This window comes from Blennius ocellaris (assembly GCF_963422515.1).
Source record: "Blennius ocellaris genome assembly, chromosome: 17".
In the NCBI taxonomy this organism is placed as follows: Eukaryota; Metazoa; Chordata; class Actinopteri; order Blenniiformes; family Blenniidae; genus Blennius; species Blennius ocellaris.
This window is the reverse complement of record NC_137666.1, coordinates 2,333,348-2,348,770: the sequence shown is the minus strand read 5'-3', so window position 1 is coordinate 2,348,770 and position 15,423 is coordinate 2,333,348. Positions and strand designations below refer to the sequence as shown.

The 15,423-nt window shown below is 47.5% G+C and overlaps 1 protein-coding gene across 2 annotated transcripts; it reads right to left on the bottom strand.

Annotated features, from left to right (window-relative positions):
• Positions 1-482: 482 nt before the first annotated feature.
• Positions 483-9,411, bottom strand: iars2 (isoleucyl-tRNA synthetase 2, mitochondrial). 2 transcript variants are annotated; one of them, XM_080512896.1, is made up of 23 exons: positions 9,041-9,411; positions 8,370-8,492; positions 8,083-8,236; positions 7,858-8,006; positions 7,731-7,780; positions 7,097-7,206; positions 6,930-7,017; positions 6,669-6,784; positions 6,303-6,472; positions 6,093-6,183; positions 5,863-6,014; positions 5,608-5,768; positions 4,832-4,934; positions 4,583-4,676; positions 3,837-3,917; positions 2,478-2,586; positions 2,292-2,394; positions 1,909-2,031; positions 1,589-1,827; positions 1,364-1,509; positions 1,083-1,273; positions 740-884; positions 483-636 (listed from the first exon to the last, which is right to left on the bottom strand). In XM_080512896.1, the coding sequence occupies exons 1-23, from the start codon at positions 9,296-9,298 to the stop codon at positions 491-493; spliced, it is 3,102 nt and encodes a 1,033-aa protein (XP_080369022.1). In that variant the 5' UTR covers positions 9,299-9,411; the 3' UTR covers positions 483-490. The 2 variants fall into 2 exon arrangements, with proteins under 2 accessions (XP_080369022.1, XP_080369023.1); XM_080512897.1 differs by lacking the exon at positions 3,837-3,917.
• Between the last annotated feature and the right edge of the window lie 6,012 nt (positions 9,412-15,423).

The following is a 15,423-nucleotide window of genomic DNA, read 5'->3' as shown; positions in this document are numbered from 1 at the left end:
CGTGTATCATACAGCATCAGATGTGGACTTTTTATTTTTTATTTATACACGCTGCTCGTACTGTCCTAGCTGTGCCTGTACACTCTGTAGTTGTCGCGTCCAGCCACTGGACACCGCGCAGAATAAAGAGGCTTCGCTTGAAATAACGACGTCCAGTATGACGCTGCTGCACACGAGGGAGACGGAAAGCTCCACGCTTTTAATTCAGATACTCTGCAATTTCATCGGATGTACAGAAGTACACATTCTCTTCTGAAGTATAAAGTCACACAGTGACATCCTCCCTTCTACAGTTACAGTCTTTGATTTCCTGCTTTACATTTATATATGTACAGTAAACAATTCAGACATCAAGTTCAAACTTTTGGTTTTTCCTCCTCCAGTGAATCACTTTAATCTCCGACGGGAGTGTTAAAAAGTCTTTGGCCGGAGCAGAAGTGCGAGCCAGTGTTTGATGTTGCCAAGGAGACGGAAGGGGGGGCGTGGCCTGTCAGTGAGCCTGTGAAACGAGGGTCTGGCAGCGCGGGCACAGGCAGTCTGGAGACGTGGCGGTGTAGCGGCGACATCGGGGGCAGCGGACGGCGGAGGTGGGCACCACCGCGATGCTGTAGGCGCTGTCCTCTCTGATCACGCCGCCTGAGAGAGAAAACACACACACACACACACACACACACACACACACACACCTGTGAAGCCGGCTGTGGACACACGTCCCACGGCGGCGCTCGACGCTGCTCACCCTCCAGGTTGATGAGGAAGGTCCCGTGGCTGAGCAGGGCGTCGGGCGGCAGGTCGCGGGGCAGCTCGCTCCTCAGGTTGACCCGGGCGGCCATCAGCAGCTCCGCCAGCTGCGAGGAGGTGGAGGACGGCTCCTCCTGCAGGGACTACGAGGGAAGCACAGATTTGCGATGACGACGCTGGTGTCAAAAAGTAAAAGTCAAGAGTGGACAGTTGATTCTGCTTTTCATGCAGAAATTTAGAGTTTCTGAAATGTACATGAAGTCGGCCATTAATTAGATCTGATGGTGGTGACGGAGATTAATAAGAATCTGTGTTTTACCACCTCCACGGCTCCAGCTCACCTCCATGAGCTCGAACAGAAGGCTCGGCTCGATGACGACGGTCACGTCGTACTGAGCCGCATTCTTCCCCGGGATGGTGGCCAGGAAAGAGTCTCTGATGGCGCAGGCTCCCTCCATGGCCTCCTCTAATCCCGGGCGCCGCCACACGGAAGCGCTTTTAATCCAGCCGCTTTTGAACAACGTTTCGTCTTCTGCACACAAAACAAGCAGGTTTTTTTTTCTTTTTCTTTCTTTCTTACGGCAGCTGTACGGAGAACCTGAAGAGAGCGAGATTCACGTACGGTCATGTCCTGGCGCGTGACGATACACTTCCTCGGCGAGATGCGGCAGGATGGGAGCGACGGCTCTCGTCACGCCGTCCAGGAGCTCTTCCAAGGTGGTCTGGCAGGATCTTCTGCCCGGCGAGTCCTCCGGCTCGCAGTAGAGCCTGACGGGGGCGAGACGGCCGTCACGGAGGGAGGCCTGGTGTTGCGTGTGGTTTTAGCGGCGGCGGCGGAAGTTCGTACCTGTCCTTGATGATGCTGAAGTAGAAGCTGGAGAGGTCTCTGGTGATGAAGGCCTGCAGGAGGCGGGTCACTCTGCCGGCGTCGAACTCGCTGTAGGCGTCCGTGGCCTTCGTGCTGAACTCGTGCAGCAGGTGCAGCATGTACTGATCCACGTAGTGCATCTCTTTGGGGTCCACGGCTTGAACGCGCGGATCGAAGCCTTGGAGGTTTCCCAGCAGGAACCTCAGCGTGTTCCTCAGCTGAGGAGGAGGGGGAGGGGCAGGGGCGAGGAGGTCAAACCAACATCATGAACGAAGAGAAAACTAAAGACGTTCCGTTACCTTGTTGATGCTGTCGCGGGCCGAGTTGAGCGCGTTGGGTCCGATTTGGACCTCGGAGAAAACGTTGGACTCGGCGACCCACCATCGAAGAACGTCCGCGCCGTACGCCGGCGTGCCGGAGTCCTGGCAACACGACGTGGGAGACGGGACGTGTAAGAAGTGCGCTTGTTGTTTGTCTTGAGCCGATAGTGAGTTTACTGCTACGTTCATACTGCGACCCGATTCTAGTGCAATTCAGATTTATTCAGATTCCTGCAGCTTCGACGTCATCGAGGAACTCTGTGTCAATCTCCTGCCTAACAAAACGACGTCGCATCTCAGAGAACCTCCACGTGTGAACGAAGCCCGAGCGCCTCTAAACTCCAACACTCCAACTCCTTTACCTTCCCTCCATTGATGACCACGTCTGGATCCACCACGTTGCCCAGGGACTTGGACATCTTCTCCCCCTTCTCGCTCACGGCGAAGCCGTGAACCACCAGAGACCTGCGGCACGTGACATTCCCGGTTACCCAGCGCTCGGAAGCAACCGCTGCCGCTTCGGTGTGAATCCGTCGACGGGCCCGTACTTGTAAGGCGCCTTCTTCCTGACGGCCACGCTGGTGAGCAGCGACGACTGGAACCAGCCTCCGATCTGATCCTTCCCCTCCACGTAGGCGTCGGCCCGGGAGTCCGACTCTGGAGGTGGAGGATAAAGAGTCACGTTATTTGTACATTACGTAAGGTAAGAGGAAGCCAACCCCCCCCCCACCCCCCCAACCCAAGAGGACATTAAGATCTGTACAAAAAGAGCGAAGAGTGCAGCTGCTGTTAGTTTAGAAAGTGCAACAATCCATAAGTGAGCACAACTGTAAGTCTCCAAACTGGACACGAGAGGAAAATTGGTCTTCAACCCAGAATCCATCAAATCCAAAGCAAAGAGGAGCAACATTCAGGCCAATCCTGGAAAAAAACAAGACGGCGCCTCCCCCTCACCCCCCGGAGTGAGAAGCTCCGTCGACATCCTGCATGCGGAGGAAGGAAGAAGAAGGACGACACGGAACAGAAGACGTGAAACTGCTGCTTCCTCTTCTGCTGTCGTGAGTTTTTCCCCGCAAACGTGCAAGAAAAGACACACGAGGTGCAACAACAGTCGCAATGTTGCAGCAAAATCAATAAATATGAGTGGACGTGTTCTGTAAAGTCCAGAAGGGTAATAACTTCCTTTTCCCCCTCATACTTTTATTCAATTCAATTAAGACTTAATAGTTACACCAGACTTATGTGTTTATCTAATAATTCGATTATTTAGGAGACGTGTTTGGGGTTTTGTTTTGTCTCATAATTTTCTGAATGGAATAAATAAAGTTCCATAAAATTTGACTACATTTTAGACTTTGAATTCTTCACATTAATGTGCTTGTCGCACTTCGAGATTTTTAAATGAAAAGTGCATTAGGAATCCTGCTCACATGAGTTTATACATATAGTTCTATAAAAAAAACTTTTTAGGTTTAACTTTTGTCACTTTATTCAATTTGGGGGGGAATTGTAGATTTATTTTTGGTTATTTTTATTCACATTTTCACAAACGTAATATAATCATAAATGCATTATAATCATCATTTTCATCCACTGGGAGCTTTATACATTTATGATTTGAGTTTTTATCACTATAAATGCTTAATGATTTTTTTTTCACACATCCTTAGGTTGCTGTATTCCCACATGTTTCTACATTTTCTACGGTTCCCGTCGTTTCACTCGACAACAGCAAAAGCGTGAGAGTTTCATGTGAAGACGTGTTAGATGAGTCCCGACTGAAACGTGTGGCGATGAAGCAGAAAAACAAGCCACGGTGCGAGTTCCAGAGACGGGAGGAGAAGAGGAGGAGGAGAGGAGGAGAGGCAGGAGCTGCTGTGCTGGGAGGAGAGAACTGCTGGAACCACCTGTGGCCAGCGGGGGGCGCAGCTGAGCCGGGAGCCAGCTGAGAAGCGACTCGGGCTCCTCAGAATCGTCCTCGGTCTCCTCTGGAACAAACGGTCACTTCCTGGTGAAAATCACTAGAAACTCATGAAATGAAAGTCTCACACGATTCCCGTTATGAGGATCAAGAACTTGTTAAGGAAACTTCCACGCTCGTGTAAGAAAAGCAGCCGAATTCACTTCGTAACGTCGAACCGCTGACATGCTTGAATGTGGAATTGGACCGTCTTGGATACCGTGAACAGTGTTGGTGTAATCTGACTCGGCAGGTTTGACTAATCCAGGATTGTGAGGATTGTGAGGATCGTGCCAATGATCCGTCAGAAGCTTTCGCTCTAATCAAACTAATGGCGTGAGGCTAGTTTGATTGTATTTTTTAAAAGCTTGGGATAATCGATATTTACGACGACGCGAGGAAGAAGTTGTAAAAGAGCAACTTTACAACACAAGCAAAACGTCCCGAGGAACCTTGAGACTTCAAAGAAACTAAATAATCCTTTCAATGAAAGCTGCATATTTTTAATTGATGCTGTAAATTCGGGTTGTCATTGGCTTCTTCTCTGGGAGAAACGCTGCCCCCTAGTGGATAACGGAGGGAGCTCAACGTAATGCGATTTGATACGAAACTATAATAAAAAAGTAAAATCTTGCCGCTTACAACACAAAATATAAGCGAAACAAATGAAAACGTCAAAACGTTAGAACTCACCCTCGAGCACGGCGGCCCACGACGCTCCGCTGTCGAACCAGATGTCCAGGACGTCGTCTCCACGGAGGAACTCGCTGACCGGACCTGCTTTACTCTGACGAGACGGAGCCAGAGAGTTCTGATTACTTACAGTTTGAACACTTCATTTGACACGTGAATGGCAAAAAAACAAAAAAAAACTAAACAAACAAACTCCTGACTTCTTAAAGTGGATTAACAAAACCGTCTTCACACGCTGGGTTTCCTCACCTTCTTCAGGACGTCCAGCGGCAGCAGATCCTCGATGGGAAGTTCCCACCAACAGTCGCTGCCTTTCTCTTTGAACAGTTTGGCAATGTGGGACACGGTGTACCTGGACAGGACGGACAGACGGACGATAAGGACACGGCTCCAGCGAATCAGGGCGTTAAAACGGTACATTTCCCTTTTGTAATGCTTTTAGAAACCGAAGAAAACAATAAAATGTCATTTTATTTCCAGGTTGGATTCGATGCTGAAGGAAAAATGTCAGCAGTAGTTTATTTTTCTGACTTATAACGAAGCAAAAATCTCCTACGGTAGATTATTAAAGTGCAAATATGTCATTATTTGCCTAAATATTGACTTAAAGGATCTGAAAGTCAACCTCATTTTAATTCAGGAAAACAATTTCACCTCAGGTTCACCGGACTCTGAATGAAAGTATTCATATATTAAGAAGTTGACATTGAATGAACGTGAAATTTGAATAGAATTTCAACAATATTATGCCTCAGATCATCAGTGATTTAGAAATTACAGATCACAGTGGATATTTATTAAATGATTAATATCTTCAAACATTTGGTCACAAGCAGCTGGAACTCTAAACTATAATATAATTCATATTATGATCAGAATAACTTCAATTTCTCCATCTTCTTACAAAAGAAAAATCATATGAGCAATAACTGGTAAATAAAGAAAACAAAAATATGTTAGATTTGTGTTTTTCCTCCGTTAAAGAACGTTTGCTGGATTCGGTGCTTCAGCTCGTCGCGTCTTACTTGTTAATGAGCGCGTCTCCGGTCTCTTTGTGGTAAAACACGGGGATGGGGACGCCCCAGCTTCTCTGCCTGGAGATGCACCAGTAGGTCCGTTTGTCCAGCATGGCGAGCAGGCCGCCCCTCGCCGACTCCGGCAAGACGCGGACCTTCTGCAGCGCGTCCTGCTCAAACGCAACGAGTCCTTAACATAGAAGCCACGCCCTTTACGCGACACCAAACTCGCCGTGCGGCCGGGTTTTTTTTTTTTTTTTTAACCTTGGCTTTGTCTTTGAGTGACGCCGTGTTGATGAACCACTGCTTGCTGGGCCGGATCACCACCGGCTGCTTGGTGCGCCAGTCGTACGGGTAGCTGTGGACGCACTGCTCCTCCTTGACCAGGGCGCCGCACGCCTTCAGCATGGAAACCACTAACACACACACACACACACACACGCAGATTTAGAGAGCGCCTCAGTCACTCAGCACTCTTCCTCGCCTCGCCCTACCTTTGTCCGTCCCCTCTGTCATGGCGGTCAGGTCCTGCAGGTCAGGTCCAGCCATCTCGGTGAATTTACCGTCCTCGTCCACCATACACTCCTTTGTGAGAAGGAAACACACACACACACACACACTGTTATGGTATTCCAACAGTTTTGATTTCTCAAAGGAGAAGGTCATTTTTTTTGTTGCCATTTTAAAAAAAAGGGCCGACGAACCACAGGCAGTTTGAACTGCGACGCCACGCTGTAGTCGTCCATGCCGTGAGCCGGCGCCGTGTGGACCAGCCCCGTCCCTTTAGCCATGGTCACGTGATTGGCCGGCAACAGGGGGACCTGCTTCTCGGGGATTGTGGGATGTTTGCAGACGCCGCCTTCGAGCTGGGAGCCTTGGAGGAAGGAGACGGTCGTGTTTGGATGAATTCTACTGGTGGTGAGCAATGTGGGAATTAACACGCTGGGGGAATACGAGCTCATCGAGTTGCAACGTATCCGAGTGAATTGAGCAGATTTTATACTAAGACGAGGACAGTGGACTGTCTTTCCATGCGTGTGTGTGTGTGTGTGTGTGTGTGTGTGTGTTACCTGTGAAGGTGGCCACGCTCTGCAGCTCGGTGCCCAGCAGTGCGGACAGGCCGGCTACGCGCTCAGACGCGACCAGCAGCAGCTGAGAATCGTCTGCCCTCTTCACCACGGAGTACCTGGAGAGGACGACGACGACACAACACAACGCAGTCAGAGACGCACAACGACGGAAGGAGTCGTGGTTTGTCTTCCCGACGGTTGCAGAAAGAATCCCCGAAAACTAGAGCTAATATTTGCAATGACAAGCATGTGTTGCCTCACTTGGCGTTGGGCATGTAGCAGACGGCCTGGTTGGCGGGTATCGTCCACGGCTGCGTGGTCCACACCAACGCGGAAACGCCTTCCAGACCTGCGGAGGGACACAAACACCCACACGTCGTCAGGAGCTGGAAAACGGAGGACTGATTTTATGGTTTCCTGTGTCTTACCGTCTTCTGAGGCCAGGTTTGGCGGCAGCGTGACCAGCGGGAACGTGGCGTAAACGGCTCTGCTCACATGTTCGGGATTGTACTCCAGCTCTGCCTCTGCCAGCGCCGTCCTACGAAAGCAGAGGAGCCGTTATTTATTTATTTTATTTATTTGTTTATTTCCAAACAACGACAAAAAAGAAACAAGCGAAATAAACCGAATGAATAAAAACAAATAAGAGACGTTCGTGCAAATGAATAATCCAGAGGTCACTTAACACACTCAAATTTTATCTATAACTATCCATTAGTTTAAATTACCTAAAAACAGACGTGTTTTTTTAATCTTTCTAAATGATCATTCCCAATCTTGAAATTAAAGATGCTAAACTTTTAAACTAATAATGTTCAAAATGCAGGTCTGTTAGAAATAAACACTTGACTGTTACAAGAATATGAACGAAATCCCTGAGAGCAAAAAAAGTTGCTCAAACCAGGCAAAGTTGAACTAAAAGCAGTGGAAAGAGCAGGTTTTGATCTTTGATTTGGTACATTGAACTGAACTCCAGTCATTAAATCATCATGATGTTTCGTTTTTTTCTCCTTGGTTCCTTTATACAATTCCCAGGTAACTTCCTGCAGGGTGAGTTTGTACCTCGACGAAGGAGACCAGAACACTGGTTTGTAGTCCTGGTATATGAGCCCCTGGAAGAAAAGAAAACTAGAATCAGCCTGATTCATCCAACGACGTCTGCAGCGACGAGTCCTCTCCCCTCCTTCACCTTGCTGTGCATCTCCTGGAAGACCTTGAGCTGCGTGGCCTCGTAGGCGCCGTCAAACGTGTAGTAGCACTTCTCCCAGTTGGCCATCACGCCCCACCGCTGGAAGGCGGCCTTCTGCCGAGCGATCGCCCCCACCGCGAACTCCCGCGCTGCACGAGACAGGGCAACGACACGTCAGCGGGCCGCGAGCGTCCAGTCGAGCCGCCGCTGTTGAGCCGTCCTCACCTTTCTGCCGGATCTGCAGCGGACTCAGCCCGCTGGTGCCCAGCTCGCCCAGAGCCTTCAGCTCGATGGGCAAGCCGTGGCAGTCCCAGCCTGGCACGTAGTGGACCTGCTGGCCCCGCAGCATCTCGAAACGGTTACGGATGTCCTTCAGGATCTACAACCAACGAGAGAGGAATCGGGAGGCTCGTTTTGAAAATGGGTGGGACGCAAATCAAACTGTCAAGAGAGTAATTTAGAGTAGCAACAGGAAGAAACCTCTGAGACATTGAACAGTGTGATCCCGTCACCTTATTAAGGGCGTGTCCAACGTGAGGGTCTCCATTGGCGTACGGGGGTCCGTCATGGAGGCAGAACTCCTTTTTGGCCTTCCTGGCTCTCTGCCACGAGTACAGATCTGCAAAGCCACACTCCTTCCAAGGAAAGTAGAAATAAGAGAGTATTCTTTCTTTTTTTTCACAAACTAACAATAGAATTTCAAACTTGATTTCAGGTTCAACTTTCACATCCACACATCTGAGGACTCTTCCAGGTATTTCACTTAAGAGACACTATAATAAAAACAAATGTTTAGTCGGTGTATTTCTTCAGGCTAATTTTGGTTTTACAACAACTTCCCAGGTATTATGCAATCCTGTATATTCTAAACTTGAACTTCATATTTACTTAAAAAAAAAGCTTTTAAAAACGTGTGCCACACAACCACAAATGAATTACATTTGCTTCAAGTTTGTCATTATTTTTGTTAGTGTCTCACGTTAAGAACTATGCGATGTTCTCGAAGGTTCAACTTTAGCAGAATGAAAGCTAAAAGATGAACAAGAAATAAGGTTATTTTAATACCTTCTCGTTAAAAAACGTTTAGTCTGGCCTCATTATGTGTAATAGCAGTGATGAGATGCATTAATCATCTAACCAAGTTACTAATAAATAACTTTCCTCGCATTTCCATTAAACCCACTTTCTGTATCTGGAGCTCCCGGTCCACAAGCTTCTGCCCGGTAAGTTTCATGGGGAAGTCAGTCCGGGGGAGAAGCACCGTTTCCCGGTACCGAGCGGAGTCCTCTGCGGGCTGAGCGCCGCCTTCTCCCGGGCCTGCGCCTTGACACCGCCCGGAGCTGAAGGAGAGAGCCCGGTGGAGGAGGCCGCCTCCGTCCCGCGGGGAGCCCCACCTCCTCAGCGTGCGGCCCGCGGCCGACACCCGACACAGCAGCAGCATGGCGGAGAGACGGTCGAAGCGGAGGAAACGGTGGAAGTTCACTTGTACTTTCTGTGTTGTGACAGTGTGACGCTAACGCGCTGCCATGTTCGGAGGTTCTGTCCTTCCGAGGCACAGTTCCACCCGGATGAGTTAGTGGAGAGGACAAGTAAGGAAACCCTGTGAGGACAATATTATCACATTCGCGTTTTCTCGGTAAAGGCGATGGAGTTATCAGTGGAGGACGCTGTTTGTCCACGTTGGATGAATGATGTCGAGTAATGAAGCTGATTTACTTTGATTACACGTAATATAATATGATTTTTCATTTAAAAAATATTAAAAACAAATTGTAGCCCAATTTTGACAGACTTGTTGTCCCACCTTCTATCTTCTCAGCCCAAGTAGGCAATTCATAGCGCCTTACAAATAAAGAAAATACATTAAAGCAATGCTATTCAGAATCTTAATCTTAAGCGTTTCAGTTTTTTTGTCTTTATTTGCACAAAATAAGAATATAATTCAAGATTCAATATATTTATTTTCACATGTAGCCTCCAGATAAATAAATACATATGCTGTACAATGACAGGCTTACTTTGCGGGTCCCCCAACTTTAATGAACTAAAAGGGAAAAAAGAAAGAACGGAGCAGGTACAGACAAATGAGTGACTACATAAGTTTATGAAAAAAATAATATAAATAGGGATAAGGCACGTTATAAAGAAAGTAGCAGCAGCAGCAAGAGGTAAGTACAAGAAATAAAAACTGATTGTACAGGAAAGGAAAGAAGTTCATGGGGCTTATGTGAAATCCTCCCCGGAAATAAAAATCCCTGTGATGAAAATGAAAATAAAAAGTGATCAAGGAACAGCAAGCAGAAAAAACTAACCAAAAATGATAATAATAACAGTCATCTAAACTACACAACATATCTTCTCGGATCAAGATTAAGATTCTTAATCTCCTCCTTTTAATGTATTTCCTTTATTTCACACTATAAAACACTGTGAATGGCCTTGTGTCGGAATGGTGCTTTAGAAATACATTTGCTTCTCCACATGTGAGGTTAATTGGTGACCCTAAATTGCCCTTAGATGTGAATGCGGGTGTCTGTGTTTGTCTGTCTCTGTGTGTTTGCCCTGTGATTGGACTGATGACCTGTCCAGGGTGTATCCCGCCCTGTGCCATAGCTGGAGCCATCTGGGATTGGCTCCAGCAACCTGCAATACTGCACAAGCTGAAGCACTATGGATGGAAGAATGGATGGATGGATGTTTAGATTATTCTAAGTACAATAATGACAAATGATTTTTTTTCATTGCTTATATTTTCAACTTTCATACTACTTCCATTCCCGAGTTAAGTCACTCTATTATATGTTTTGTTTAATAAAAGATAATGTGTTTATTATATGGCTCGAGTTTACATTGAACTCATTTCCGACGGTCCCTGAACGCAGCGCGTCGCGGCGAGCTGTGCCGCAGGTGGGATCGGTTGACTTGATGATGTCACGGCCGGTATAAAAGACGCGGCCGCGTCTCCCGTTTCATTCACCTTCTTTTCACGTCCCGGTAACCACGAGGATCCGCGGCAGCAACAAAACGCACTAAAGATGAAGACGATGTGCACCGCGTACCTGGTCGTTCTCCTGCTGACCCTCCACCTCTCCTCGCAGGTCAGTGCGCCACGTGCAGTGGAAGTTTTGTTTATTCTGATTAGTTTTCCAATATGGGTTAAAAAAAAAAAAATCATGCTTGGAAGCGCTGTGGGAAGCTTTAAGAAGTCACATCTTTCAAACTGAAGGCTCAATTACATAGAACTTTAATGCGCTTCTCGTTTTAACTTTTAATTGTTCTTGGCACGTAGTCTGCCTGAAAAGTTCCTGAACTTTTTTTATTTTTTTTAAGAAACAATCTGAAATTCTGGCACTTTTTTTTTTTTTTTATTTAAACAAAAGCAATTTTCACAGTGCTCCTGTGTCTTGCAGATAATCCGTGCGCAAAGCGCCACCACCGAATCCATGAACACGACGATGATGGCCGACAACACCACGGCCAACTCCTCCATCGCCATGATGACTACGACGGTCTCTCCGAACAGCGGCTCCGGGATTACCGACGCCTTCACCCTGCTGCTCCCCCTGGCCGTGGCCTCCTCTCTCCTCCACGGATGCTCCTAACGGCCGGACTCCTTCTATAGCGGACACAACGCAGCCAAACGCGGCTGGACTGGGTGGGACGCATCCAACACCCCCCCCCCCCCCCCCACTAAACACCATCCCAGTTGCAGGTGTTAAGAAAAAATCTGTCCTCCGCAACAAAAGTGTATCTCCTTTCTGCCATCGGATGCTGGGGGGGGAATTGAAAGAAGCGCCCACTGCTCCATGGTGCCGTCTCCTTTTACGCATCGACGCGCCCTGCCGCTTTTCATGTGTCCTGCTTTTTCCATCGGCGTCGGGGGGGTGGGTAGAGACTGGGGGCTTCCCCCACCCCTTCAAGGACTATGTGAACACCTGATGTCTTCTGTGTATGTGGGGGGGTGGGAGACGTGTCTTGACGGGTAATTTGTGCTCATTTTGCGCTTTAAATGTCTAATGGATGCTTGATACAGGGTTTTGTAGGCCTGAAAGTGATTATGTAAAGGAATTTAGAAACCCTTTGTACAGAAGTGTCATTTTAAGGTCTTGATTTTTGCAGCATGATTCAATAAAGATGAAATTGTAAATTAACAGGGTTTTTTTCTTGATTGCACGAAGTTGTTGGGGTGCAGTTCCACCACACCCGCGGCCTATATTTGCCATTGCTTCAGGTGGTCTTAAAGCCCCGTGGAGCTGCATGTGTGTGTATATAAGGAAGGTAGGTCAGCAGAGAACACAAAATCAGCTCGGGTGTCTGTTGCACTGGGGGATTATCTGGATCTGCCTCAAACTCTTAAAGGCCTTTTAATCACTTCGGCAACTGTTAACTTGCTCTGTGATTAAAATTACCCAATCCATTTAGCTTTCTTTCTCTCTTTTTTTTTTTTTTTTTTTTTTTTTGCATCCCCGTTTGTTCTGCTTTGCTAAAAATGTACTGGCCAAACCAGACTATCTGTCTTAAATGTGGTTTTTGAGGAAGTGAAGTACAATCAACTCTGAAGTCTATCACTTTCACAGGAACTTTTTCTGGAGATGCTAAAAATCTTGGTAAATTTGTCAAGCTTATTGGCAATGCATTTCCATTGTGAGCCATTTTCTCAGTCTTGCCAGTATTGGTGTGTATAAACACAAATTTGTCTCTATTGGTAGTGAAACTGCCGAAACTCCTCCTGGAACCAATGGCGTCTGTTAAAGTTCCTTGTTTTCTTTAGCGTTCAAAGCCTCTGTCTTGAACGTGAAGCTGCCAGGTCGAGTAAGCCACATCAACTGCAAATATCAAACGGTAACTACTGTTTTCACGCCTGACAAAGGCGGGGGGGAGTGAGTAGGGGACTAATTTGAAAGAAGTGCTTCAATAATTGACAGGGAGCGAGTGAATAATTGAAAGACCTCCGACTACCTTCAACCGGCGTACGGGCTTTGCTATCAAAGAGCCTCTATGTGCAAGAGACCGACTGCTGGAATTCACCTGCCCCCCCCCTCAAAAAAACCCCCCTTGATCTGTGTGGGAATTGCGTCGTCCTGCCCACATGACAAAGGCGGCATTGTCTGGCCCATTAAATCTACGAGATCACGACCCCCTGCCCCCCCCCCCCAGCCTCCATGTATCCTCACTACTTCATCTGCTTGTATTTGAAGGGCTCGTCTCTTGTGGGACCGAGGTCACGGGGCCCTGGTGAAGCCGCGGCCACATTCCTGCGGCGTGGCCGCGGTGAAACTGGAGTGCGCTTCAGGTAGCGGGAGTGGAGAGTTCTCCTCTGGCTGACCGTCGGAGTGTGACCACTCTGAAACCACCTTCTCCTCGCCAGGCTCCAGGTGTGGGTGTTCATTCACTGGAAGAGGAAGGCGACGGAGGAAGGGCGTACCGCGGAACAGTGAAGGACACTCCGAGGCTTTCAACAATCTCTCGGTTTCGATCTCTTCGCGGCAGGAATTTGGATTTCGAAACTGAAGGATCTGATGTTCAGTTCCAGACTGAAGTGCTGCATTTGAACACCCCCTTACTTCTTTGTTTGCTTGTTTTTTTTTTTCTACCCGAGTGTCTTTCCAAGACGGTTTTCTGATTCATTCATTCACCCCAGAGAGTCTCCGCACTCCAAAACAACACAGCTCAGACTTTGTTGCTCATCAATAAGTCAGAGGCTATCATGTGCTGGAAAACTTCACCTTCGCTGTGGTTTCCCAGCATGATGCTTGTGTCACCTCACAGCTCCAGAGGGGGGGGTCTAGTCTTTCATCTGCTTGAAGTGACACCTGTAGGGGATGTTAGCGGCGTCGTGTCGCTATTGCGGTGACGCAATGACCACGTGCTGAAAACAAGTACGCTTCTTCATGAGGTCTGTGTGAAGTGGAAAATCTTTCATCTCTTTCTATGTTCAGGAGTGAATCAGATTCCTATCTGAGGACAAGTGAATCATGCCTCGTGACTATTTTGGGGCAGATTTGTGAGTTGAAAACGCCAACTCATTCTGAATTGCACGGCTCAACGTTTGGCTCTTCTGAACGTAACACTTGACAACTCTGTCGTCGTTAAAAAAAAAGTCTAATTCGGACGACCCCTTTGAGTCATTCTGAGAAATCGCTCACCGTCTGAGGTTGAACGAACATGACCTGTATGCATATGAGTGTTTTACATTACATCACATTGTAATATGGTCAACGGCAAAACATTTATGAATGCAAGCAGTTAAATCTACATCTGCAAGCAGTGAGCGTGCATGATCTTTTTATTTTTTTAAAATCTTGAAACAAAGGGACCCACTGCACAAACCACCACAACCACTTTACAAACAAAAAAAAGCAGAAGCGATCCCACAATCGGGTCGGTTCATGCCAATACAGAAGGGACGAACATGATCTGATCCATTTTACAATTCATTTTTTAATCTGTGGAAACCATCAAGCACACCAACTTATTATCTGTGGTTATTTCATTTAACGGATGTTTACTTTGGCGGCCACAAAATGTTTTCTTCACTCTGCATGGAGGGGGCGTTGTACAATTTAAATGCTGATATTTGTGTCAGATGAGATTCTCAACGCGACTTACGAAGACAAACCCTGCTCGGGAGACATCATGGGTGTGATGTTCCTGTTTCGTTCACACGTCCTCCTTCGAGTTTGCGTAACGCGCGCTGGGATCAGGATCAAATGAGAAGCCCTGGAAAGAGCTGGGCAGGTGGGAGGCGATGAAGACAAGATGAAAGAATGGAGAAAGAGAGAGAGGGGGGGTTGGCACTGTGCAAATCCTCACATCCGGACAGGAGAATGTCAAAGGAAACAAGAGCCTGCAAAGAGCAGATCTCGACATAGCTTTTGAGTAAACCAACCAGTTCACATTTATGTAACGTTCTAATGATCAAAGGGATTACTTGACCTTCTTAGGAGCAAACACTAATGTCATGTAATGTACAGTCTGAAAGCAAGACGAGATCGTGGTTTTGGCCCGGAGCAGGCTTTTACATTCGACTGCATTGCAAATAGAGCCGATTAATCCTATTCTCGATCATCCTAATGTGACCTGAGATGAGGTGAGATACCCGGCGCCCCTGAATGCGTCGTAGTCCGGAGGTGTAGGAGGAGGAGGTGGAGGAGAGGCTTTGTGTCGTTCTCAACCCCGGATGCCTCCCTGCGTGCTAAAATTAGCGGCGTGAGCTGCCTCCCATAGACGACCCACAGTCCCCATCACTCCACCGGACGTCAAGGTCCACAAACGGATGAGTTCATATGTGAGAAAAACCAACACATGCACAGTGGAAACATGCAAACTTTATACAGAAAAGAGCCCCGATAAAGCCCAGCGTCTTTCCAGGAGACGTATCGGATTACAAGACAACTTCTTATTCTTACCCACCTTCATAGGTGGCCTATGTTTTCTTATTCGTCGCTGAACGGAACGCTGGAGAAACAACTTGTCGTCTCAAAGCAACATAAAGTGCATAAAGTCCGAGGAAATGAGTTTCTGAAGCAGTAGAGAAACCGAGCGAAGGAAAACATGTCTTATTGG